At 35.1% G+C, this 25,194-nt stretch overlaps 1 protein-coding gene across 5 annotated transcripts in view; it reads right to left on the bottom strand.

The window, feature by feature from the left end:
* ksr2 (kinase suppressor of ras 2) overlaps positions 1-25,194 on the bottom strand; it is a 134,152-nt gene that overhangs the window by 76,537 nt on the left and 32,421 nt on the right. For all 5 annotated transcript variants that reach the window (XM_077241639.1, XM_077241638.1, XM_077241640.1 and 2 more), the window contains exons 3-5: positions 22,727-22,877; positions 10,021-10,056; positions 8,190-8,700 (exon numbers count right to left, since the gene is read on the bottom strand). In XM_077241639.1, coding sequence (XP_077097754.1) covers positions 8,190-8,700; positions 10,021-10,056; positions 22,727-22,877 — 698 coding nt within the window. The remainder of the gene's footprint in view (positions 1-8,189; positions 8,701-10,020; positions 10,057-22,726; positions 22,878-25,194) is intronic.

Here is a 25,194-nt window from a genome sequence, read left to right as displayed (position 1 = left end):
GACCTGGTTCCCATCGACAGCCTTCCTGACTTCCCCTGAACACTTTTTCAGGGACGTGGAACGATGGCATCCGCGTTCTACCCCTGGAGATTTCGGGCGGTCTTACATCTGAACGCGGAGGTTCAGGTGGCTATCACAGGGACATGTGATAGTTACCATCACTTCTGCGAGCACCCCCTAGAAATGGGTAGCGTGCTTACGCCTTTAGAAGTTCCTACCTCTCCCGTAATAGGAGCAGGTGGTGAGCCTGCAAGCGTTGCCCCGGAGGAGGCAGATCCAGCCCTGGCTTCTCTGTCCATTCGCTTGGACGTGTACAGAACGCAAGCCATAGACCTCAGACCAGCTCTACAAATATCTGTTGGAATTCAGCAGAGAGGGAAGGCTGTTTCCAAGCAAAGTTGGCCACTTAGTGCTTGCTTTCATTTCAGTAAAAATTCCGAGATGCAACATGTCCACTTAGGTGTTGAGCTCCTCTATGATGAGTGTTTAATGATGAGTGTAAATTACGATTTAAAAATATGACTAGACAACTCAAAAACACGGAAATCCCTTTGTTCATTAGCAACTTTAACCTTCCACTTGCCAAGAACAAACATTTGCTGTCAGGTCTAAATGTTGATGAAAGTACAATGTTAGGAAAAAAAATTAATTTCCCCGAACCAGAAATTTTTAGAAAAAATGTCATCACACATCAATTACAAATTTTATGTAAATTACTTTTCATTGTGGAAAGTATTATTCTTTATTCAATGACTCATCTGCATGATAATACATTACTTTGGATTTTCAAATATTACCCTAAACTGTTCATTTAATATGGAAAGTCTTTATACAAAAATCAGTATGATTGCACAACTAAAAATGGTCTTACTTTAATGCTTGCAAAATGTTGGCTTTGAGTTTATACAATGTTACAAATGTAATATTTATATACATCTATACAAATTGTGTATTGGCATTCCCTTGCATCATAATATGCTTGATTCTCTCATTTTTGTATGACTTTTGTAAGCCCAAGAGACATGAACCTATTCCATATTCTTTAGATTCCCAGACGCCTCAATAGCCCTGAACTAAACACGATGCTCAAAAACACAGGTCTAATCCTTGTCTCAAGTTTTCAGCAATAAAAAAACACTCATTAAAAGAGAGATGTGGAGGGAGAAGGAGTAGAGGGGAGGTAACAGACCTAATCAATCCAAACACAACGGCTCGCTGTGTTTTTTTATTTGAAATTTCTCAATTTCAAATAATCCATGGTGGAATTACTTGAAGAAAAGGCTTCACAGCGTGATTCATGCGCCGCCTCCTCCTCCGTATTCCACCCTGTTCCCAGTCCCCTCTCCTGTATTTACTCCATTTCTCCATCAGTCTCCCGAGCTCATCAGAATAGATACAGGAGTGCTTAACATTTGCCATAAAGAAAGCCGTTCCCACGCATATACACACTCTCATTAAGTACTGCACAAACAGACCTTTCATAAAGGAGTGTATTATATTTATATATATATAATATATTATATTCTTTTAGACAACTTTATAAAAGTAAGCTTTCTCACATACATTTATAAAGTTGCATTCGCTGTCTAGCGTTCAGTCATATTGAATAGGATTAGTAAATGTCATCTGCGTGACAAAGTTCTAGAGTTCTCCAGAGCAACTTAAAGAGGCCTTATTATGCTTTTTTACAAAGTCTTGATTTTTTTTTTGGGGACTGCTAGAATGTTTTTCACATATTTTACATTGATGCAGTACCTCTCTTCCCAGTCTGTCAGTAACACACTGTTTAGTTCCTGTCTCATGAAGCCCCTCCTACTAAAAAAAGCTTACAACTCAACCAGGCCACGGCCATTTTTTAATGTCTTGGGCGGGAATTATTTAAATGAGTTATTGTGACGTACGTTCCCGAAGAAAACTCATCACTACAATCGAGGCGTTTCAGGAAGTTCAGAAACAGTGCTTACTTATATAGAGAATAACTCCCTTTGGAGTGACTTTGTGCTTTGTAACTTTGCAGACCTTTATCATGTTCAAACAGCAACATTAAACACTAAAGAAAGTTGAAAATGTAAAAAAGCATAACAGATCCTCTTTAAATAACTTAACAACTTACAGTAAATTATAAATCTGTCATAAAGATTTTGAATATCGGACAAGAATACATGGATCTCATTTATGATACTTTTATGCTGCATTTGTATATATTTCATTGTATATATAATCTTAATTACATAATTTAAAGCTGGGCTCTACGAGACTACAAGAATTTTTCAAATTTTAACCGATTGTGAAATCTAATACATCACGCACATAAGGACAATCTTCAGTTGGGTTCCTCTGGATGATGCATTATCGTGTTTACTGTTATTACCTGGTCAATTTTACAATAAAAGGGTATTGTATAAAAATATACAAAAGTTTTTCAATTATCTCAACAGCTTTAAAACTACTGATATTTATAAAAATTGTTAAGATGAAAGGTTTCAAACCTAAATGATGCCATAGTATTTAGTTTTACATTTTTTATTATCAAGACACCATTTTAAATAGTTTTCTTAGTCTGTTTATACGTTCGGACAGTTGGGGGTTTAAGATAACAAAACATAAAATAATATGTGCTATTTAAATGTACTAAAACTTAATTCAAACTTAATAGGTTTTGTAGAATAAAGTGATTTAGGTCGTGAATTTATCAAATAATTTTAAAACCAAATAATGCATAAGACACAAAAATATGCACGTCATTTCATTGACCCTCATGCATTCCCTGGGAATCAAACCACTGAATATGAACTCTTAAAATTTGAAATTTGACTGTATAACTTCTTTGAAACATGAGTAATAGGTAACTTGTGAAATTACAGTTTTAAAGAAGCAAACTGTCTTCCGGCTCATCAAGTAGTTGACTAGCACAGAGGCCTGGAGAGACATTGGCCTTTATGCAGATGAATGTTGACGCTCATTAGCATAGCAAATAAGCCTTGCTAATTATCTCTACAGCTGAGAGCAGCACTCAGCTTGAAAAGGGCAGAGAGAGAGGTGGCCCGGGTACATAAGCAAAATTAATAGCCATCCACTCCACGCTAAAAAAAAGTTTAAGAGGTGACGGGACTGTGTTCAAATGGAGTGACAACTGCTGAGCGTTGCAAAGATGGGCTGAGAATCAAATGACCTCAGGAATATACATATAAATTATAAATGCACCAAAAAACATATTCTATTTTTTTTTCAATATATGTTATAGTTATATATTATTTAACAAAAATTTGATATCTACAAAAATACATATATAGATAGAGACATACATATATACATAAACGTTCAAAACTTTGTGGTTGGTAAGATTTTTTTATATTTTAGAAAGAAATTTCTTATGGCCATAAAGGCTGAATTTATCAAAATTGAGAAATATTATTACAATTTCAAATAACTGTTTTTATTTTATCATATTTAAAAATGTAATTTATTCCTGTGATTAAGCTGATTTTGTCAGCATCACTCCAGTCTTCAGTTTCACATGATCCTTAAAATATGCAGATTTTCTGCTCAAGAAACATTTCTTATTACTATCAATGTTGAAAACAGTTGTGCTGCTTATATTTGTGTGTGTATAAATATGAACATGCATGTAAAACAATTGCAGAGATTAAACCAATTCTTATTTCGTCATAATTCGCCCCACAACCATTAAAAAAAAACGCTCTAATATCTATTGAAAGGGTCCTCGAAAAACATTGAAACTGACACACTTCTCTTATTCAGCCAAGTGGGGATGGATATTAGCCAATGCCGATATTGTCAAACATTGGTTGATGAATCAGACTGACCGATATATCTGTCTACCACAAACACTGACATAGAATATGTATAATACATAAAAATGGACACAGATAAAACAGATTACAATGCCAAATGAATCTAAAAAATCCTATCAGTTTCAATCCAATCACAAAGGCGGAATCAGATGACATGCAAATCAAACAACACTAATTTCATCATCTCCTGCTTCTCCGTTCCAGCCGTTTTTCGCCTTCAAACCTGCCAGATATAATAGAACAGCTGCCAAGCATTTCACGCTTCTAACGGCTTTCAAAAATATCTCCTCACACACACACACACACACACACACACACACACACACACACACACACACACACACACACACACACACACACCCGATACAATACAGGAGCCGGCAAGTAGAAAGAATGCTGCACAGTGCAAATGACACCATGAATGATGAGCAGAGAGAAAATAACATTCATGTTAGCTCTTTATGAGACGACTAAGGGAAAGACACATTCTCACAGTCTCCATAATACAGATTCTTCTCATACGCTAGATGCACATTTGAATGGTGAGAGAATTCCTCTGTCCGGTCTCATTAAAAATCCCTCATTAGGAATTCTGAAAGTGCGCATGCGTTTGACTGTGAGTGTCTCAGTGTGTGAGGGTCATAGGTTAATGTGAGCTGTCAAAAGGTTTGTAATTATGAGGAAGAAACATGGTGAGCTCAGGTGCATGCCTACTACCTCGAGACGACCAACATTTCTCCAGAGCGTCAAAAAGATCCCATTCCTGAAGAGAAACACAATTTCAGACTCCAAACAACCTGTTCCTGAGCTCTTCAATAAAAGATTAGTAGATGATTCTTGGGTTTTATCTTGGGGTTTTTAATTAACACAAGCAGATTTGGAGTTGTGATATGACAGTATTAGTCTTGAGACCTTTCGAGACCACATAAACGTGGCCTTTGTCTGGATCTCATTAGGTGGTGTCTGGGTCTCAGGTTATGGGATATATATACACTTTTATTCTGCAAGGATGCATTAAAATGCAAATAAAAAGTCACAGTGAAGACATTTCTATTTCAAATAAATGTTTTTTTGCCTTTTTATTTATCAAAGAATCCCAAAATATGTATCATGGTTTCTACAAAAATATGAAGCAGCTGTTTTCAACACCGATAATAATAAGAAATATTTCTTGAGCAGCAAATAAGCATATGATTTGTGGGGGATCATGTGACACTAAAATTAAAATTAAATTTAAAAAAATTGTAATAATATTTCACAATATTGCTCTTTTTACTGTATTTTGACCATATAAATGCAGCCTTGGTGAGCGAAAGAGACTTCTATCAAACTCATTAAAAAATCTTCCAGACCCAAAACTTTGAACAGTAGTGTAAATAACAAAAAATAGCGTAATTGAAGAATTATTCACAAAATGTATTCAGTCACAAGACCAGCAACATGCTTAAAGAAAATACATTTTGATTTAAATGTGACTTCAATTCTCCTATTAACAGCCATGTCTTCAATAATTTTCATGTCTTCTTAATTGACAGTTCAGGTTTTCTCCAATTTATCATTAAAACTGCCAATATCGGACCGTGACAGTGCCTCACCAAGATACATTCATAATCAATCTGCATACATGCTGCACGCAAGCTAAGCATCTTTCATTCGGCGTGATCCTATCAAATCAACAGAAAATCCAAATCCATTGTGACTGAAATAGGAAGTCAGTGTAAAACTTATTAATATACTACCTGTTCTAGTAACTGTTTCCTCTTTTTATGATTCAGCTACAACAGCTGTTCTAATGAGATATCTGTAGCACCACACGTCATTTATTAAGGTAGGAATTGAAAACACAGGATTTCTCAATCAGCTTATGCAAATATGTAAATACGGCCATAAAACAATTGTGGTTAGAATGTCCTGCAACTGGTGATGAAACAAACCATTATGAGCCACTAAGACTTTATATAGAAAGTACTCCTCAACAATAGCAGTGAAACAATGTGGGTTTGACAGACAAGCTCAGTAGCCGTTTCAAAAAATGTATTATGAAAACCTTCATAAATTGTGGAAAGGTGTTTTGGAGAGACTTTAGGCCCATTCACACCAAAGACGATACCGATAATGATAAAGATATAGTTCTAAAAGTCGTTCTACATATAAAAGAATAGCCGAGGCCACACCACACATATAACAATAATTGCACAGAGAAACTTTGGAATCACTTTCAGAATGATTTTTTCCAGCTGATGAGCGATAAAAACATTGACAACCAATCAGAATCCGCCCTGCTTTAAAGACAAATTGGGTGTTTATTTTGACACCAATCTTACCTCTGAATATCATGTTAAGAAGTTGGTTCAGTCTTGTTTTTATCAGTTAAGAAAGGCAAGGCGGTTTTTGTGTTTTACTGTAATGATATACAGAAGCTTATTCATACTTTTATTTCATCCTCAGTCTTGATTAATGTAATGCCTTGTTTTCTTCTTTAAATCATCGTACTTTATCGCGTTTACAATTAGTACAGAATGCTGCCGCCAGACTATTGACACAGACAAAGTTATTTAATCACATTACACCTGATTTAGCTTCTTTACATTGGTTACCTGTTCATTTTAGGATTGATTTTAAGATGTTATTGGTGATTAAATGGTTTGGTGCCTGAGCTTTTGACCATACGAAACAGTGAGATGTCTTAGATCTTCTTTAAACAAATTGCCGGCTGTTCCAAGAACCAAATATAAAGCAAAAGGAGATTTCCAGTAAGTGCTCCAAAGTTATGGAATAGTTTGCCTTTGGATATTAGATCTACTGAATGTGTGTCTGTTTTTAAATGTCGTTTATTTGTATAGAGGTGCTATTAATAAATATTTATTTGATATTTTATATTTATATTACATTTTGCTTGTTCACACATTGTGTGTGGCTATTCAGGAATGTATTCTTAATGATTGTGTTCTTATATTGTGTAAAGCATTTTGTACATTGCATTTTTGTAAAGTGCTATATAAATACATTTTACAAACTTTTAACTGTTCACACAGCAAAAGTAATTTTGCATCCACCATTTTCCACACAAACGTCCAACATCTACATCCTAACTGGGGCAACCGATGTACATGTATTAGTGATGCTTATGATGCTTTTTGCACAATATATCACTAACCAAAACATTTTTAGTTTATACATAAGACCAAGAATGCTGGAAAACTAAATCAAGAAAATGGTCTCACCGTTGACCTGAGCCTGAGGCTAAAATGTAGTAGATCTGGATTCACAACTGATGAGCTGACTAACTCTTATTTACAAACAAATTCCAGTGCTGGTCATAAATTAAAATCCAACAATAGGCTTTGACAATAATATATGCTTGGACTTTTTGGTATGTCATGCATGTTCACGCCTAAATGTATTGTTTCATTGGACAAGGGTTAATTATACAACACGATGACCTCCTTGCGCAAACATATCAGTGCCTGTTCACAAACTATCCTCTGCATGAAATCAGCAAAGTCTCAAATGAACAATACAAGTCCCAAATCAGGTCTAGTGGAGATATCGGAATAGCTTTGTCCTGATTGGATTTCCCTATTTGCTGGCATTGTCAGCGTCCAGGCCCTTATTAAAGGGGCATGGAAAGGGTCTGGATCACATCAGAGCAGGGGGACTGGTAATCACTGATCTAATGCCATTTAATCCAGTTTACTGATCTAAGCTAGGAAGTAATGTCTCTCTATTCTTCTATTTCTTTCTTTCTCGCAAGACTACACAAGGCATTCGAGCATCATGAAACCTCGTACGTTATGCTCTAAAATGATTATTCATGCACACAAAAACAGCGTCTAGGAGAGTCTAGGGACTGTTGCTTTCAGATTATTCCAAAATAGTTTGCCATTAACATGTTCCTGGACTATTTACATGATACTCTAATAAGTAATACAGTTTGAATCCGTGTTATATTAGTATCATTGATATACTATTACATTTGTATTAATATTTTGAATTAGTTTTCATTTATTTTTTTGTTTCTTTTTTTGAGTTAATTTATTTAATCTAGTTTCCTAGATATAATTTCTTATTTTCTATTAGTTTATCTTAAGTACTAAACTTTAAGAAACTTAATATGCTGATTAATTAATTAATCAGTGCATTCTGGGATTGTAACTGTGAGGGATTACATGAGCAATGAGCGATGCATTTTAGAAGGAAGCCTAATTTTGCTTCCTAACTTTTGGCTTTTGCATCAAAAACATGTTTACGATGCCTTAAAATGCTGTCTACGTATGCAGCTCGCTTGATTTTGCTGAGCTAGAGACAAATCAACATTTAAAATGCACTGCACAATGCATTACGCTGAATCCTGTATAATGTAGTGTGACTCACTTGGGTGTCTGTGCGTCATCTATTCTGTTCCCCAGCTGGAACTCGTGGGATTTGCTGCGGTGTAGAGCCGTGAACCCCGGCAGAAGGTGGATGAGCTTCCGGCTGGCGGGCGGGGGGGTTCCGGGGGCCTTCAGTTTATTCCTGCGCCTGATCTGCGGCGTCCCTGGAGGGGTCATGGTGTTCACTACTAAGGGAGTCCGCGGAGGGGTGTGGGCAAAGTGCCTCTGTCTGGGGGAAGGAGGGAGAGAGTGATGTCCCGTATCCAGAGGTGAGGGAAAGAGGCCGGAGTGAGAGTCTACGGTCAGCCGGTCTGAATGCAGGTGAGGGGAGTAAAAGGGGGGTGCCAGGGCCTGGGGGCTCTGGCACAAGTGCTGGCTATAGCGCGAGTGCAATTTGGGGCTCTGGGAGAGCTGGAGACGGACCCACTGACTGGGGTCCGACGGCCCTACCGGGGTGTTCTCTTTACCCGACTCAGACGTGGGCCACTGAATGGACCAGTCCTGCTTGGATCCTGTGGACACACAGTGTGAGAGGTGAAGGTATGTACTGGCCAGAAGAAAGAGGTACAGGTAAAGTTAGAGAAGAAACACTGGAGAAGAAGAAATGAGATAAGATGAGAAGTAATAAGAAAAGAAGGGATGAGAAGTAAACAGGTGATGAAATAAGAAGAAGAGAATGGACAAGGTGAGTTGAGGTTACATGAGATGTCAAGAGAAGAAAAAATGACGATGAGATGAGACAAAATTAGACAAGTACAGTGGTTGTTTTTCTATGCCTAAAGCCGATATCTTAGAGAACAAAGTGAATCAACACAAATGAAAATTTATTTTACAGAATATTTAATCAAATAATTTGAAATAATTCATTTAAAAAAATTAATAAATTTGAACATAAATTAAACTTAATTTAACAAATCTGTAAAATAAATATTTATTTATTTACAAAAATAATTTGACACAGAAAAATCTGAACAAATAAACTTAACTTTATATTTAATTTACATATTCATGAAAATAATATGTAATAATTAATTTGAAAATGAATCATTTTGAACAAATAAATTGAACTAAATTGACAAAAAATGTATATGTAAAGTGAATATTTATTTTTACATCATATTTACAAATATAATTTGACAATTTAAAAAATAATTTAGAATAAAATATACTTGATAAAAACAAATCATTAAAATTAATATTTATTTTACATTATATTTACTAAAATAATTAATTTGAAAATCAATCCGTTTCAACCAATAAACTGAACTTGATTTAAAAAAATCTGCAAAATATATATTTTACATAATATGTACTCAAAATAATTTGAATTAATTTGAAAGTGAATCAGTTTGTACTTGATAAAAAATATAAATTTAGCAAAGTAACTTGGAATAATTTGAAAATTAATCAATTTAAAGAAAAAGACTTAAAAAAGATTCCGTAATCCTTAATCAGTCAAACAGAAAGATTAGATGAGATAATAAGTGAGGCAAGAAGAGAAGAGAAGAGAAGAGAAGAGAAGAGAAGAGAAGAGAAGAGAAGAGAAGAGAAGAGAAGAGAAGAGAAGAGAAGAGAAGAGAAGAGAAGAGAAGAGAAGAGAAGAGAAGAGAAGGGAGTTTGATACCAAGTGCCAGATGAAGGATGTCAACAGTGAAGACACTCAGACTGCATCTATCATGACAAACAGACAGAAAGATGAAAGGATACGTGTGATTGAGAGCAAAGTGATTCTGAAATGTCTGAATGTAATGAGTACTGAAGTTAACTGATACGCAAACACTACTATGATGACAACAGACACATTTGAGAAAGAGAAACGGACGGTGCCTCACCTCCATTACTGTGTAATTGGTCCTCCTCAAGTTGTTCTTTAAAAAAAAAAAGAATGCATATTCATTAATACATATTTAAATGCAATTCAATACATATTCATTTCTCTATGGTCCCTATCTAAAAACAATCCTAAAGCAATGAATAAATGGTCCCATCTGAGAGTATCATTTATTAGATTCAGGTATATTTGTCTATGGACTATCATTAATTATTAAGTTAAGAGCAAATTAATCTTATATTTAACCCTCTTTGAATCTTAGAGCACATTCCATTCATAATAGAATCGCCAACACCATTAATATAGAAGAACAAAAGATGACACAAACACAAAGCTCACAGTGAACTTTATCTATTAGTGATCCACCTTTTGTTCCAGAGGATGACCATCATCCATCATGTCCTGTTTTTCACAATCTCTCTAGCTTTCCCTTTTTTCTCTTTCCTTCCCTCAAAAATAATTTGGTGTTGACGTAAATTTCAGTGCATTGACGTTAAACTCTGCTTTACAGCGAACAAACAGAAAACATTAAAGAAATCTAAACTCTAGAGTCTGTGGGGTTCTTTTCGGGTTAACCCATTTTCTGAGCATATGTATTTTCAGGGGACTGAAAAGTAAGTGAGCTGAAGAAAATGTTTCCGACTCTGGGAGAGCAGCTAGGCTGCTGTGATTTGATTGATGGTGCCTTTATTTAGAATAGCTGAACGACAGGAAGATGGATGGAAACCCATACGATGAAATGTGCTACAGAACATCAATTCTTTTTCAAACTCACCTAACAGGTTAATTGTAAAAGTGGTTCAATTTTTCATTCAAGTAAATTGTTTTAATTCTGCACCTTATTAAATGATGTGTTCCCGAAATGCATGTTAACTTTGCTGCAATTTCATTGGGCTCCACAAATATAGGCAGATTAGTCTTTTATTCAAAGTATTCACAAAAGTCTAATCTGTAATTAAGGTCAAATAGTGGAAAGAAATAAATTCGGTAACACTTTACTTAAAGCCTTTATGTATTCTAAAAGTAGTTTAATGCATAAATTATGGCATGTAATGCACCTTAAAATGCATTGGATGGTCTCATGAATAATTGTAATCACAGTTTTGATACATCATATAACACACCTTAAGAAAGTATAATTATATTTTAAATGATCAATTTGATTTGATTATTTAAACTTTGATTACAATTATTTATGAAAATATATAATGCATTATAACGTACATTATAAATACCTTTATAATGCATTATACATAAAGGCATTAAGTAAAGTGTTACCAGATTTTTTCCTGAAATATATGTAATTTAGAATTGCAAAATCTGTGTGAGAAATCTTTCGCCCTCACACGAAATTCCAGATCGCATAGATTCCTATAGAAATGACTATTTTATCCATGAAAATTCCCTGAACAACAAACACATTTTTTGACTACACCTTTAGACTTCAATTTTATTTACTTAAAACTGTAAATATAATGTTTTTCTTGAAGTGTGGATTTTTTGCCTACATTTTATTAATAAAGAATAAGGTCCGAAAATATCACAAGCCGGATTTGAATGCATGCCGCTCACATGGGCATCACATGTCAGGGTAAATGTAGTAATCTTTAGGCCACATTGCAAAACATTATAGCTTCACTAAGTTATGGCTTACAAATAAAACTTTCAGAGGAAAAAAAGTCAAAAATGGTCAGTTTCTGTCAAAGATTGTTAATCAGTAATTGCTTTGAACCCACAATCCGGCAACTCCACACACAAACATCATTACAGGAGCTTCCCTCTTGTGGTTTCTACCTGGACCGCGGCTCAGCGGTCACAGTTCACTGTGCACAAATGATTCCAAGGGCTCTTCAAAACCCCCCTACAAGACACGCTCGCTCTAGGGGACACACTCCCACTCTTTGAGCATGATGGGAGATAAGTGTTTGCTACTCCTAAGGAGGGGTCCAGCACAGCTGAAGGACACTTCTCACAGTCCACCCCATGGCCTGGAAGATGCTCAAATGAGCATTTTTAATTACAGCAACGAGATGACAAACAAGCTACTCGAAGTTTCAAAGTTTCAGGCATGGACACCACTTGACCCGCTGGGAGATGTGTGAAGTTTGCCATGTCTAGTTGCGTGCGCGATTGAGAAATCAATGACCAGCTACTCAGCTGGCAAGTACTTTGCATAGCCTCGAAGGATCATTAAACAACATCCTTCTCCTTCGTCAGTGTGATTTCTAAGGAGTGACAAACAATCCTAAACAATTACCCTAAATGTGTAGTTCATTTTAAAAGTGTGACATTGACCAGAAATGACAATATATGCACTTAGAATGAAGTTGAAGACTTTGGGCCAGATTTACTAAACAGGGCAAATTAGCATGCAGCCGCAATCTAAAAAAAAAAAAAACGATCTACTATACTTACTATGCGCAAATTCAGTGCCATGCCAAGAGCAAAATGGGTTAAAACATGCTTTTTTGTGGTGGTAAATAATGCGTCTGAAAGGGAAACTCCTAAAAAATCATTTACAATATGGAATAACTGTGTCCATGCTTTTTAAACCAATTACACTAGGGTCATCATTTGTACACCATGTTTCAAAAGTACTAACTAGATACTAGTTTAGCTTAGAAGCTTACGCTATTACACTAGTGAACTGACTCGAGGCCCATAGAGAAGGAAATGAATAGATGAAATAAAGACGTTATTTTTTTTTGTTTTTCACACACAAAAAGTATTCTCGTCGCTTGATAAACGTAAGATTGAGCCACTGAAGTCACTTGGACTATTTTAACGATATCTTTAATAACTTTTCGGGGCTGGCAAGTTTCTATCCCTGAAGAAGCCTATGGAGGAGTATGGAGGAGTCATCCAGCTCTCAGATTTAAAAAAAAATATCTTAATTCGTGTTCCGAAGATGAACGAAGGTCTTACGGGGTTGGAACAAAATGAGGGTCAGTAAATACTGACAGAATTTTCATTTTTGGATGAACTATCCCTTTAAGTGCAATTTGAAATATATTTCTAAGTCGTACACAAAAAATATATACATCTGAGAAGTACATAAAAAGTAGACTGAAAGAATACTTTCTCATTTTTAAGTTTAAAATAAGGGTAACACTTTAGTTTAGGGTCCAATTCTCACTATTAACTATTAGCATGCATATTTCTAGGATATTGGCTGTTTATTAGTATTTATAAAGCACATAATAATGCCTTATTTTGCATGACCATATTCTACATCACTTAATCCTATAATACCTAAACTTAACAGCTACCTTACTAATTATTAATAAGCAGTAATTAGGAGTCTATTGAGGCAAAAGCCGTAGTTAATAGTGAGAATTGGACCCTAAACTAAAGTGTGACCACATTTACATTTAGTCATTTAGCAGACGCTTTTATACAAAGTGACTTACAACTGAGGACTAAAGACAAGTCAAGTCAATGTGAAGAGGCAAAAACAACGCAAGAAGTGCTCAAAATACAAAGTTCAGGCATTGCTCAGAGTTGCATAAGCCAGACAATGGAGGATTTAAAGGAAAAGGGAAGATTGTTTTTATGTTAAGTGGTCACGGAGGAGATGAGTTTTCAGTTGTCTCGATCGTAGGCTTCTGGTAGGGATGTAGACTCGTAGGAGCGAGTGAAAGTAGGAGGGAGCTGAGCCTGTGGTCGATCTGTAAGCAAGCGTCAATGACTTGAAGTTGATGCGAGCAGCGAGTGGTAGACCAAAAGAACTATACTCCAACAACTTTTCCGTAAGGGTAGTAACACCCTGAAATGAGTACAAATAACTGTTTGTTCTCCAAAAAAAGCTGTTATATGTATTTTCTAAACATCCTCATCTCACCACCCCATGGTAGTTTTGTCTCTCATCAATTTTCAACCTCAAGATTCACCTCGTCTTGCTACAGAAAGGTGTGAATGAATCTGTCTGTTGTGCAGTAGATTGTAGCAAGAGCTATCAATAATTCCTCAGTGTTTGTTCTCCCGAGATGATGAATGTCTTATTAAAGCAAGCAGAAATACATAAAGATTTAATCTACATAATTAATATCACTTGAAGACATGCATTGCCTCGCAGTTAGTGTTAAAAACGTTCTTCCTGATTAACTTCATTGCATTTTTGAGTTACAAATCAACTCCTCTCATGTGCAGAACTTGATGCCACAAAGCTGGAGTGTTCTGGGAGTTTGACAAGATATTGCTATGAGGTTGCTAAGGTGTTTTGAGTGGTTGATAATATACTGTATTGCTATGCAGTTGCTAGGGTATTCTGCATGGTCGTTTACAAAGATATGCAAATCTATAGGATTTTTTTTTGGACTGTTTCATCAGCCACCAGGTCTAAATCATTGCTTAAAGTGATAAGAAATCTATAGAACACAAAGAAGGAAAGTCAACCGATAATAATCCATCCAGTAAATCCTAATAAGAACATGTCAACATTTCTGAAACAATACATTTGCAGTCACAACCATTGCCTAGCAACAGTGCCTTATGCAACTGCTACAAAGGGACACATGGATACTTCTATTAGCATCTCAAATTAGCAATGCCATTATCACAAGTCAAAGATAGTAACATTAATGTCACAAAACAACTCATGAGAGGTGTCAAGACGACTCGTCCCTCCCGTGGTTTGCCCATACATTATCATTTTCCAATGAAATTTTAATTAGGTTCTGCTCTAATAATAAAGCAATATGACTTTGACTACATTACATGATGACTATGTATATGACTTAGCAGTGATATTTGTGTCAAGACCAGGCTAAATATAAAGGCTCTCAGCCCTCCAGAGTCGACAGAATTCAGACAGACAGTAAAATGACACAAGTGTCAAATCAAAAAGACATTTGAAATATTTTTTGAAATGACTAAGTCTCTCCAACCAAACATGCTTTTAACCAAGAGGAACTGTACTTTTACTATGTACTTCTTTGTTTTACATGCATATAAAAAGCATTTTATGTGTTACACTTTACCATATCATTCAAAGGTTTTGGGTTATTAAGATCAATTTTATACAGCAAGGATGCATTCAATTGATCAAAAGCGACAGTAAAACATTTATAATCTTACAAAAGATTTTAAAAATTCAAGTAAACGCTGTTCTTTTGAACATTTTACTCAAAGTATCCTGATTAAAAAAATGCATCACAGTTTCCACAAAATATTAAGCAGCACAACAGTTTTAACATTGATAATAATAAGAAATGCAGCAAATCAGAACATTACAATGATTTCTGAAGGATCATGTGACACTTAAGACTGGAGTAATGATGCTGAAAATTCTGATTTGCATCACAGGAATAAATTACTGTTTAAAATATATTCAAAAAGAAAACAGCTATTTTACATTGTAATCATATTTCAGAATATTTTACTTTAAGTTTTTTTGATCAAATAAATACAGTCTCTGTGAATATAAGAGACTTTTTTCAACAACATTACAAACTTTGAACGGTATAAAGTAAGCTCTATTGACAGCTTCTTTTCCAACTTCAGAATTTCAGTCACTCTTCAGTTTAGGGTCCAAATCTCATTTATTTATAGTTAGTATAAATCTTGCTTATTTATAGTTAGTATGGTAGTTGTTAATTTTAGGTATCATAGGATTAAGGGATGTAGAATATGGTCATGCTGAATAAGGCATTAATATGCTGTATAAGTACTAGTAATAAACAGCCAATATCCTATGCATGCTATAAGCAACTAATAGTAAGAATTGGACCCTAAACTAAAGTGTTACCAAAACTTCTAACAGACTGTACATTGAAATTCTGAATGAAAATCTAATTTTTTATGGTAATTTGGAACATCCCATTTTTAAGTACATTCCTGGACACACATTTTCTTTAGTTTTTATGACATTGACATTGAAATGATTGCAAACATCGCGGAAAGATGCAGCTGACAGAGCTGAAATTGAATTGAACCTTGGATATTTGTTTAAAGCCAGGAATAATAAGAAGTAAAAACATCATGGTTTATATAAATTCTTTTTACCATTTGTACATGTTTCTGATGTTACATGAAAACAGACACTTTTGAGTGAATACATGTGGCAATGACTTCTAAAAAACAGATTATAAAGCTGTTTGAATGACTGCTTTTGTGGGCAATTGAAAACATACATTCCATTTACACACTAATATGGATGATAAGCAGCATTTACAACTAGGAAGCCCGCAGGGGAGGATTGTGGGTAAAACAAGGACATAATTAGAATCCTGAATGTGAGTTACCAGCATGCTAACTGGCTCAAGATAATACATTTGAACGGAATTACACTCTTTAAGGCATTTATCTTTTCTTACTTTGCTTAGTGTCTGAGTGTTGCCTCCAGCACTGCCTTCAAATCATGTGTGTTTGTCAGTTGTATGCAATCTCTCTTCTTCAGTAAAAAAAAAAATCATGTTTAAATGTCCAAGATATGCTCAAAGTGAATAAATATCTCTATGAGGTCAGAGGCACCTGGGGGAAAAAAGTAGGTTCGTATAGAATAAAAATTGCACTAATTATTTATTTAGTGCTTTTGAAAACACACCACACTCGTCTGGAGCAAATACATAAAAGTAAACTAATTTTGTACAATATGAATTTGTCTGAGAAATTTTAGGCACTGTATGTTGGAAATAATGTTTTTATGCAAATTATGGCGATTTGGTCAAACAGCTGCTCTATAGCAATTTAAAAAAAAATTCTATAATCCATAAACTCTATTCAAAAGTGAATTCGATGAAGACCAGTGAAAGAGAGTTTTGTCCAACAATGGGAGGTCAATAAAATAGCAAGATGAGCAGTATTATACACCTGATCTTTATAAACTGTAGATATATAAATGCTGACATGCTGAACATGAAATTGGTACATACTAGTGAAAGGTCTTGGGAAACAGCTGAGATGTGACTTTCCACTTTCGCTATGGTGTATGTCTTTTAAAAGATAAGACAGAAATCCCTCAAGCCAGAAAAAGTGATTTCTCCCCTGTATATCGAGGGAACGTCACAGCAGCCGACAGATTCTATTCTAAAAAGAGTCACAACCCTCTAAAATTACAGTGCGGATAAATGTAAAAAAGTATTTGGGAGAACTTTGCTTTATATATATTTGAATTAGGATACAAAACAAAAGATAGATGATTGATTCCCTTGCGCTGCTTTGCTCTGCCTACAGGAACCCTGCTTAATAAAATTACTTTTTTTTTTCTCTGGAGAGCAGTGAGGTGTGAGGTTAATCACATGGAACACAAAAGAAAAGGTTTAAACGATCATGCTTTCTTTCATAAACTGAGACTGGATGGTGACCAGAGCTCCATAAAGCATCATAAAAGTAGCCCATATGACTCATGTACTATATTATATTTAAGTCTTCTGAATCCTTATGATATGTGAGGAACAGACCGACATACTATACAAGTCTTTATTCACTGATAATCTTGCTCGACATCACTGGTCACCATTCACTTTCATTGGATGCACCATTCCAGCTTGGATCACAGAAGAAACAATGTCCCATGTGAAATGACATGAGAGTGAGTAAATGATGACAGAATTCTCATTTTTAGGTGAACTATTCATTTTAAATGAATCAGAATCTGAATAAAGACACAGCAGAGATGAGAACAAGGGGGGTATATAGTGGCAGACGGAGATGGAGAGCGATAAAGAAAAAGAAATCAAGATGAAGAGAGGTGCGATTTCTAAATTATACACCACACTCTCGTGACAGCTGGAATCCCCCGTATAGTCCTTGTGTGGCACCTCTGCTGAACCCTGAAGGAGCCCGTGCCGTGTCCTCAACAAGCTACCAGCATCGTAAAAGCATTTCTAAGCCCGTCTTTAAACAAAGCAATCCAGCTTCATCTCACTTTCAACAGTGCAATCGGCGGTTAGCGCTGTGTCTGAACACTATCACAGCGGGAATCCACGTTTGAGAAAATCCAGGCACTCCAGGGCGGCCGCATTAATGCTACTCAAAGCAAATACAGAGTCAATGGAGGAAAGAAATATCCAATGAGAGGGTACCACAGAATTGGTAAAGAGATTCAATGACAACAAACTGCATTACATTTTATCACTTTTTTTAACAAGATACCAGGGCAATTTGAACAGATAGAGAAAAGCCTGTAAACAAACACTAAAAAATGTAAGTTTACTTTTTAAAAAAGCCCTATGAGGCTTGTGCAAAGTAGTATGTGTATTATAATTCACCTGCAGAAGAACATGCCAGAATAGTTCTCATTTGTTTCTATTCTAACATTTACACAACATACTAACAGACTGAAAAAGCTTTGCTGCCCTCTGTTGGTCAACACAGACATTTTTAAGTTTGCCAGAGTTTCCAGTTTTGTCTTTGATCCTTGATAAATATGAGCAAAGAAGCCTGTGAAATTCATTCAAGATTTTTTTTTAAAAACATTTATAAATATCGAATGTTTCATTCAGGTAAAACATGTGGGGAAAATCTCATTATGAAATAAAAAAATTACTCTGATACACATTGGCCAAGACTAATGGCACCCTTTCATTTCATACTTTTTTCAACCTCCTTTTGCCAAGATAACAGCTTTTGAGTCCTATAATGCCTGATGAGTTTGGAGATCAGAGACCATTCCTCCATACAGAATCTCTCCAGATCCTAATTTCACGTTGATACGCTCTCTTCTTCAGTTTTCTAGGATTCAGATCAGGGGACTGGAATAGACATGGCAGAACCAGCCAAGGCTCATTATAAGATTTATAGCAGAAGTGGTCAGGTTTTGATTTTGATTTAGCTTGATCTGTTGGTATTTGATAGAATCCATGATACCATGTACAGTATCTCAACAAGATGTCCAGGACCTCCAGCAGAAAAATATGCCCACAACATTAAAGATCCTGCAGTATATTTATTCGTACACATGGGGTACTTTTTATCCCCATCTGCACCAAAACCATCTGGTGGGTTTGCTCCCAAAAAGCTCTCTCTTTTTTTTTCAGTTCAATCTGAACATAGAATCCGGTCCCTTTTGAAGTTCCAGTCATGTCTGTTCAACATGTGGTTATTTTGGTGCTGTTTGGATTATTTATTTATTTATTTTTTAGGTTTTCTGACCCAGATACTTAACTAATTTCTGCAATTCTCCATCTGTGATCCTTGGAGAGTCTTTGGACACTCAATCGTTCCTCCTCGTAGTGCATTAAGAGTCGTAACATCTTTAGTTGATTGGAACTTCGTAGTTATTGCCCTGATGATGCAAAAGGGGATTTTCAATGCTTTAGCTATTTTCTTACAGCCACTTTTTATTTTGTGAAGCTCAACAATCTTTTGCTGTACAACAGAATATTCTTTGGTTTAACTCATTGTGATGGATGATTAAGGGAATTTGGCCTTTGTGTTTCCTCATATTCATACTCCAGTAAAACAAGAGTATCATGTTCCTAGTCACCCTGGTGTGCTAAAAATAAAAATAAATACTAAAAATAATATACTTCAGAGATATCTGAGAGACACATTTTTTATGTGTACTAATAATTGTGGCCAACATAAAAAAATATTTCATAATTTGATTTCCCTCCACCACATTCATTCATTTTACTCCAACGAAATGTTAGATTTTTGTTTAAAAAAATGTTTTATTAAAGATCAAAAGGATAAACAATGCAGATTTATTTTCACAACCTTCTTTGATCATATTAACCAAGGGTGCCAATAATTCGGACACAACTGTATGTGTAAGCCTATATTATGTGCAAGATGTACTTTTATAAGCTCCAGTCCTTCAAGTGATTTAGCATCAGTTATCAAGCTCTTCTAACTTCACACACTGGTGACATCTTAAAGTTGACTGAGAATAGAACATCTGCAGCAGAAACACTTCCTTCAATCAAATCTTTTTCAGGTGAGAGGAACAATCATCTCCAGCTGCGGAGGCAGAGGACAAACACTGCGAGAAAGATCATTCCGTTCATTTAAAGTGTGAGGTTACCTAACACCAATATCAAACTGTGCTGTTTTTCAGAGAGCATAATACAATGATGCCCTCCAGTGGTAGAAACACGCACACAACGCATACAGCATGTACTGTATAAACACAGCCCTGAAGCTCACTGCAATGAAAACATCTGGAGAAAAGACTCATTTTTTTTTAAACCTTTTATTTTCTTATTTCAAGCATAAAATATACTGCTCAAAATGAGATTAAATGTGTTTAATGTGTGTTAGATTTTTTAAATATGCGCTTCTATATGGTAACAAATGATTACATTTGTAAAACATTACTGTGCCTATCATTTCCAATTATTATTTTTTTTATCAATAGTAGTAGTAGTCAAGTCAAGTCAAGTCACCTTTATTTATATAGCGCTTTTTACAATACAGATTGTATCAAAGCAGCTTCACAGTGATAACATGAAAATTATATAACAGAGTTTGTTTCTAAAAGAAAATTGAGTCAACGTCCACCTTAAGCAAGGCTGATCAATAATATTATTGAATATTAAATGTCCCCAACTAAGCAAGCCAAAAGCCAAGGCAACAGTGGCAAGGAACCAAAACTCCATCAGGTGACAGAATGGAGAAAAAAACCTTGGGAGAAACCAGACTCAGTCGGAGGGCCAGTTCTCCTCTGGCCAACGGAGGAACAGTGCATGATTTATAGTTATAGTAGTAGTACTATAACTATATTAACAAAAATGTTTAACTACACTCACCAGCCACTTTATTGGGTACACCTGTTCAACAACAGAAAAGTATCTAATCAGACAACAATTAAGAGGATCTGATAAAGTTCAAACTGAGCATCAGAATAGAGAAGAAAGGTGATTTAAGTGACTTTGAACGTGGCATGGTTGTTGGTGCAAGAGGGGCTAGATGAGAATTTCAGAAACAGCTGATCTACTGAGATTTTAATGCACAACCATCTTTAAGGTTTACATGATCCGGAAAAGAGAAAATATCCAGTGAGCGGCAGTTCTGTGAGTGAAAGTGCCTTGTTGATGCCAGAGGTCAGAGGAGAATGGCCAGACTGATTCAGCTGATAGAAAGGCAACAGTAACTCAAATAACCACATGTTAAAACCAAGCCTTGAAGCAGAAGGGCTACATCAGCAGAACACACACCAGTGCCACTCCTGTCAGCTAAGAACAAGAGTACGAGGCTTTATAATTCGCATGGTCTCACAGAAACTGGACAATAGAAGATTGGAAAAAAGTTGCCTGGTCTGATGAGTCTGGATTTCTGCTGCAACATTCAGACGGTCGGGTCAGAATTTAAACAACATAAAAGCATGGATCCATTCTGCTTTGTATCAATGGTTCAGGCTGCTGGTGGTGTAATGGTGTGTGGGATATTTTCTTAGCACACTTAGTACCAACTGAGTATCGTTTAAACGCCACAGTCTACCTGAGTATTGATGCTGACCCTGTCCATCCCTTTATGACTGCAGTGAACCATCTTCTGATGGACACTTCCAGCAGGATAATGCACCATGTCACAAAGCTCAAATCACCTCAAACTGGTTTCTTGAGCATGACAATGAGTTTGCTAAACTTAGATGGCCTCCAGTCACCAGATCTCAACCCAGTAGAGCAGCTTTTGGATGTGGTGGACCGGAAGATTCGCATCATGGATGTACAGCTGATAAATCTGCAGAAACTGTGTGATGCTGACAATATGAACCAAAATCTCTGAGGAATGTTTCCAGCTCCTTGTTGAATCTATGCCATGAAGAAATCAGGCAGTTCTGAAGGTAAAGGGTTATCTATGTTATATATATATATATAAACTACCATTCAAAAGTTTGGAATCAGCTTTATTCATTTTTATTCAGCAAGAATTCATTAAATTCATCAAAAATGTAAGTAAACACATTTATAATTGTAATTACAATTACAATCTATTTCAGATTCATCAAAGAATCTAGGAATATATCAGGGTTTTCACAAAAATATTAAGCAGCACAACTGCTTTCAATATTGATAATAATAAGAAATGCTTCTTGAGCAGCAAATCAGCATATTAGAATGATTTCTGAAGAATCATGTGACACTGAAGACTGGAGTAATGATGCTGACAATTCAGCTTTGCATCACAAGAATAAATGACATTTTAAAATATACATACAAATAGAAAACTTTTGAATTGTAAAAATATTTCACAATATTACTGGTTTTACTATATTTTTGGTCAAATAAAAATGCAGCGTTGATGAACATAAGAGACTTCTTTTAAAAAATATTTTTAAAAAACCCAAGCACAAAGCTCCCTCCCCAGTAAAATATGTACATAATATATAATAATGTGTATATTAATACAGTGTATATAATACTAACTAAAATACTATATAAAAAACTTCACTCAAAAACAACCTTCTATATCACTAAATACATCATATTAAGTAAAATCAGATGGATTATACGACACTGAGTTACATAAAGATATTTTTACACCCCAGCCCACAATAATGAAACTCAGCATTGTGTTGCCCTCTACTGGATGTTCTCTGGTAGAGCTTTTCTCTCACACCAGAACTGTGAACAAAACTATGAATACCCCCTTCTAATGATGATCTATTCCAGTAATTCTCTACAATGTGCTTTAATACTTTCTGTTCTTTTTGCCATAAAGTGTAATCAGACGAAAGATAGATACATTTCTAATGGCACTGTCGGTAATTCAGGACTGTGTGAAGGCTTTCAGAACAGTGATATTTTTTGCTGTGAACTCACCTGATTTGTGGGCTGATCGTAGGCATGAGAGCGAGGCATTGAGCCGAGCACATTCTTCATCACTCGCTCCAAACTTCAGCAGTGCCTCACACACCTGCTCATCCGACATCTCCAATAGAGCCTCGAGAGTCAGCTCACCTGGGGAGATCTCCTACAACAAAGACACGTGCACACAACTGATCAGTGATGGAGACCAGTCTGAGACATGCCAGTTGACCTAGACTGAAAAGTCACGTGGATTTAGAATACAACTTCGAATACTAAATTAACCTATAAAGTATACATTAATACTTTTATTCAGTGTGGATGCATTAAATTGATCAAAAGTGACAGTAAAGGCTTTAACATTGTTACCTAAATTTTCTATTTGAAATAAATGCTGTTCTTTTGAACTTTCTAATCATCAAAGTATCCTGAAAAAAATGCATCAGGGTTTCCACAAAAATATTAAGCAGCAAAAACTTTTGCCGATATTGATAATAATAAAAAAAAAAATAAGCAGCAAATCATCATATTAGAATGATTTCTAAAGGATCATGTGACACTGAAGACTGGATTAATGATGCTGAAAATCCAGCTTTTATCACAGGAATAAATTACATTTTAAATTATATTACAATGGGAAACCGTTATTTTAAATTGTAATAATATTTCACAATATTAATGTTTTTACTGTATTTTTATATTAAATAAATTCAGCCTTAGCATTAGAGACTTTGAAAATATGTAATAGTATAAAAAATATAATATGGGAAAATCAAAGAGAAATTGCAGAAGAAATATTCAGGGGGCATTTATGGAAAGAAAAAACATGTCCATGTAAAAAATAATAAATGAGTCATTTAAAAAATAAGTATGATAAAATTATCTTTTTTAAACCTTCATACAGTACTATTTTTTATACAAGTATGACTTGATCTGAACAAGGAAATCATTTGAAATAATACATCTTTTTGAGTAAATTAATAAGTAAATTTATTGAAAGGGTTTATAAAACTTATGACATTAGACATAACTTGGACTCGTCTGCAAATATGTCAGCAACACATACAATTACTAATGCTGTCATCAACAGTAAATTATAATAAAATTATAACTTTGGAGCAACCTGAGGTTAAGTGCTTTTATTACAGGTTAAAACCTTGACATACATTAAAATTAAAATATTAAACACTCAACTTCAGCATCTTGAATACACTTTTTTATTCTTGGGAGATGTGTCATACAAATTTACCCTTCTCATGGCCTTTGTTCCGGAAGTATTTTTCCCCATTCACTTTTTCCATTGGGATCTTTAAAAAGTCTGTTTAAGAGTAATAAGCCATAAACCAAACCAACCAGCCACGAATTAAATCAAAGCATTAAAAACTTTAATTTGAATCAAAAAGTATTTGAAATCAGACAAAATGGCAAATGTACAAGACTGTGCACTTAACGGCTTTAATGAGGGAAATAACTACAATCCCATGAAGCATTTCGAATGATATAATATATAACTATTAAATTATGTGGGCTTAAAAAGCTTTAAAAAAATGCAGAAAATACTAAAACTCGTAGCTCACAGTAGTGTGTTTTTTTTAATTTTTATAAGTTACTGTTCAAAATCAAATCCAATATCGAGAAAAATTTATATGATATTGGAATAGGATAAATGAATATGAATATTATAATTCCTAGAACCGACTGTCACTCTATACTGTAGTTGTAATTCCTTCTCCACATCAGCAGGGGGCTTCAGCACATTGGACAGCGCCAACACTTCAGCACTAAGGACAGCGGCACGGGAGAAAAACCTCAAGGCCTTCAGAGTATCTTCTGTTTTAGACCTTCTGTTTACAATGTTTCTTCCCATTAGATGGGACATATTTAGAAATATACAGCATGTGGAGGCTCAGAATGAGCTACTTCCCACAAAGCATCCTGATCCTTCATAAAGATGCTTTCACTGGCCAACTGACACATTTACATATCCATAATCTCTCCACGCACTCATGTCTGAATTTCACTTTAGTGTACAATGTCTAATTTTTCTATTTATTTCCTATTAGTTTTCTGGCATTTTTCTTAATTCCCTTTGCATAGAGAGAGTTGCTTGTGATACATTTCACAGCTAGGCCTAAACTCTGAAATGTGTGTAATTTGTTAGCTTTATTAAGGTCTTTTTCTGGGATTTTCCTATTATCAGTTTCAGCTCGGAATCAAACACTCTGAATGAAACTATATAGTTTAACACCATTAAGTTTCCATAAAGAACCTTGAACATCCATGGAACTTTCCATTGCACAAAAGGTTCTTTATAGTGGAAATAATTTCTTTAGATTATTCAAATTCATTGAAAAGTTCTTTGGGGAACCTTTATTTTTAAGAGTGTAATTAAATCAATATAATTGTTTTTAGCTATAAATGGGAGTGAAATTGTCAGTATAATACTTTAGGAAAATATTTAGTGACATTTTCTTTACACAATA

The sequence above is a fragment of the Siphateles boraxobius genome, unplaced genomic scaffold (genome assembly GCF_051911475.1).
Source record: "Siphateles boraxobius isolate OS27281-9 unplaced genomic scaffold, OSU_SipBor_1 24, whole genome shotgun sequence".
In the NCBI taxonomy this organism is placed as follows: Eukaryota; Metazoa; Chordata; class Actinopteri; order Cypriniformes; family Leuciscidae; genus Siphateles; species Siphateles boraxobius.
Note: the sequence above shows the minus strand (reverse complement) of the source record. Positions and strands in the feature narration are given on the sequence as shown.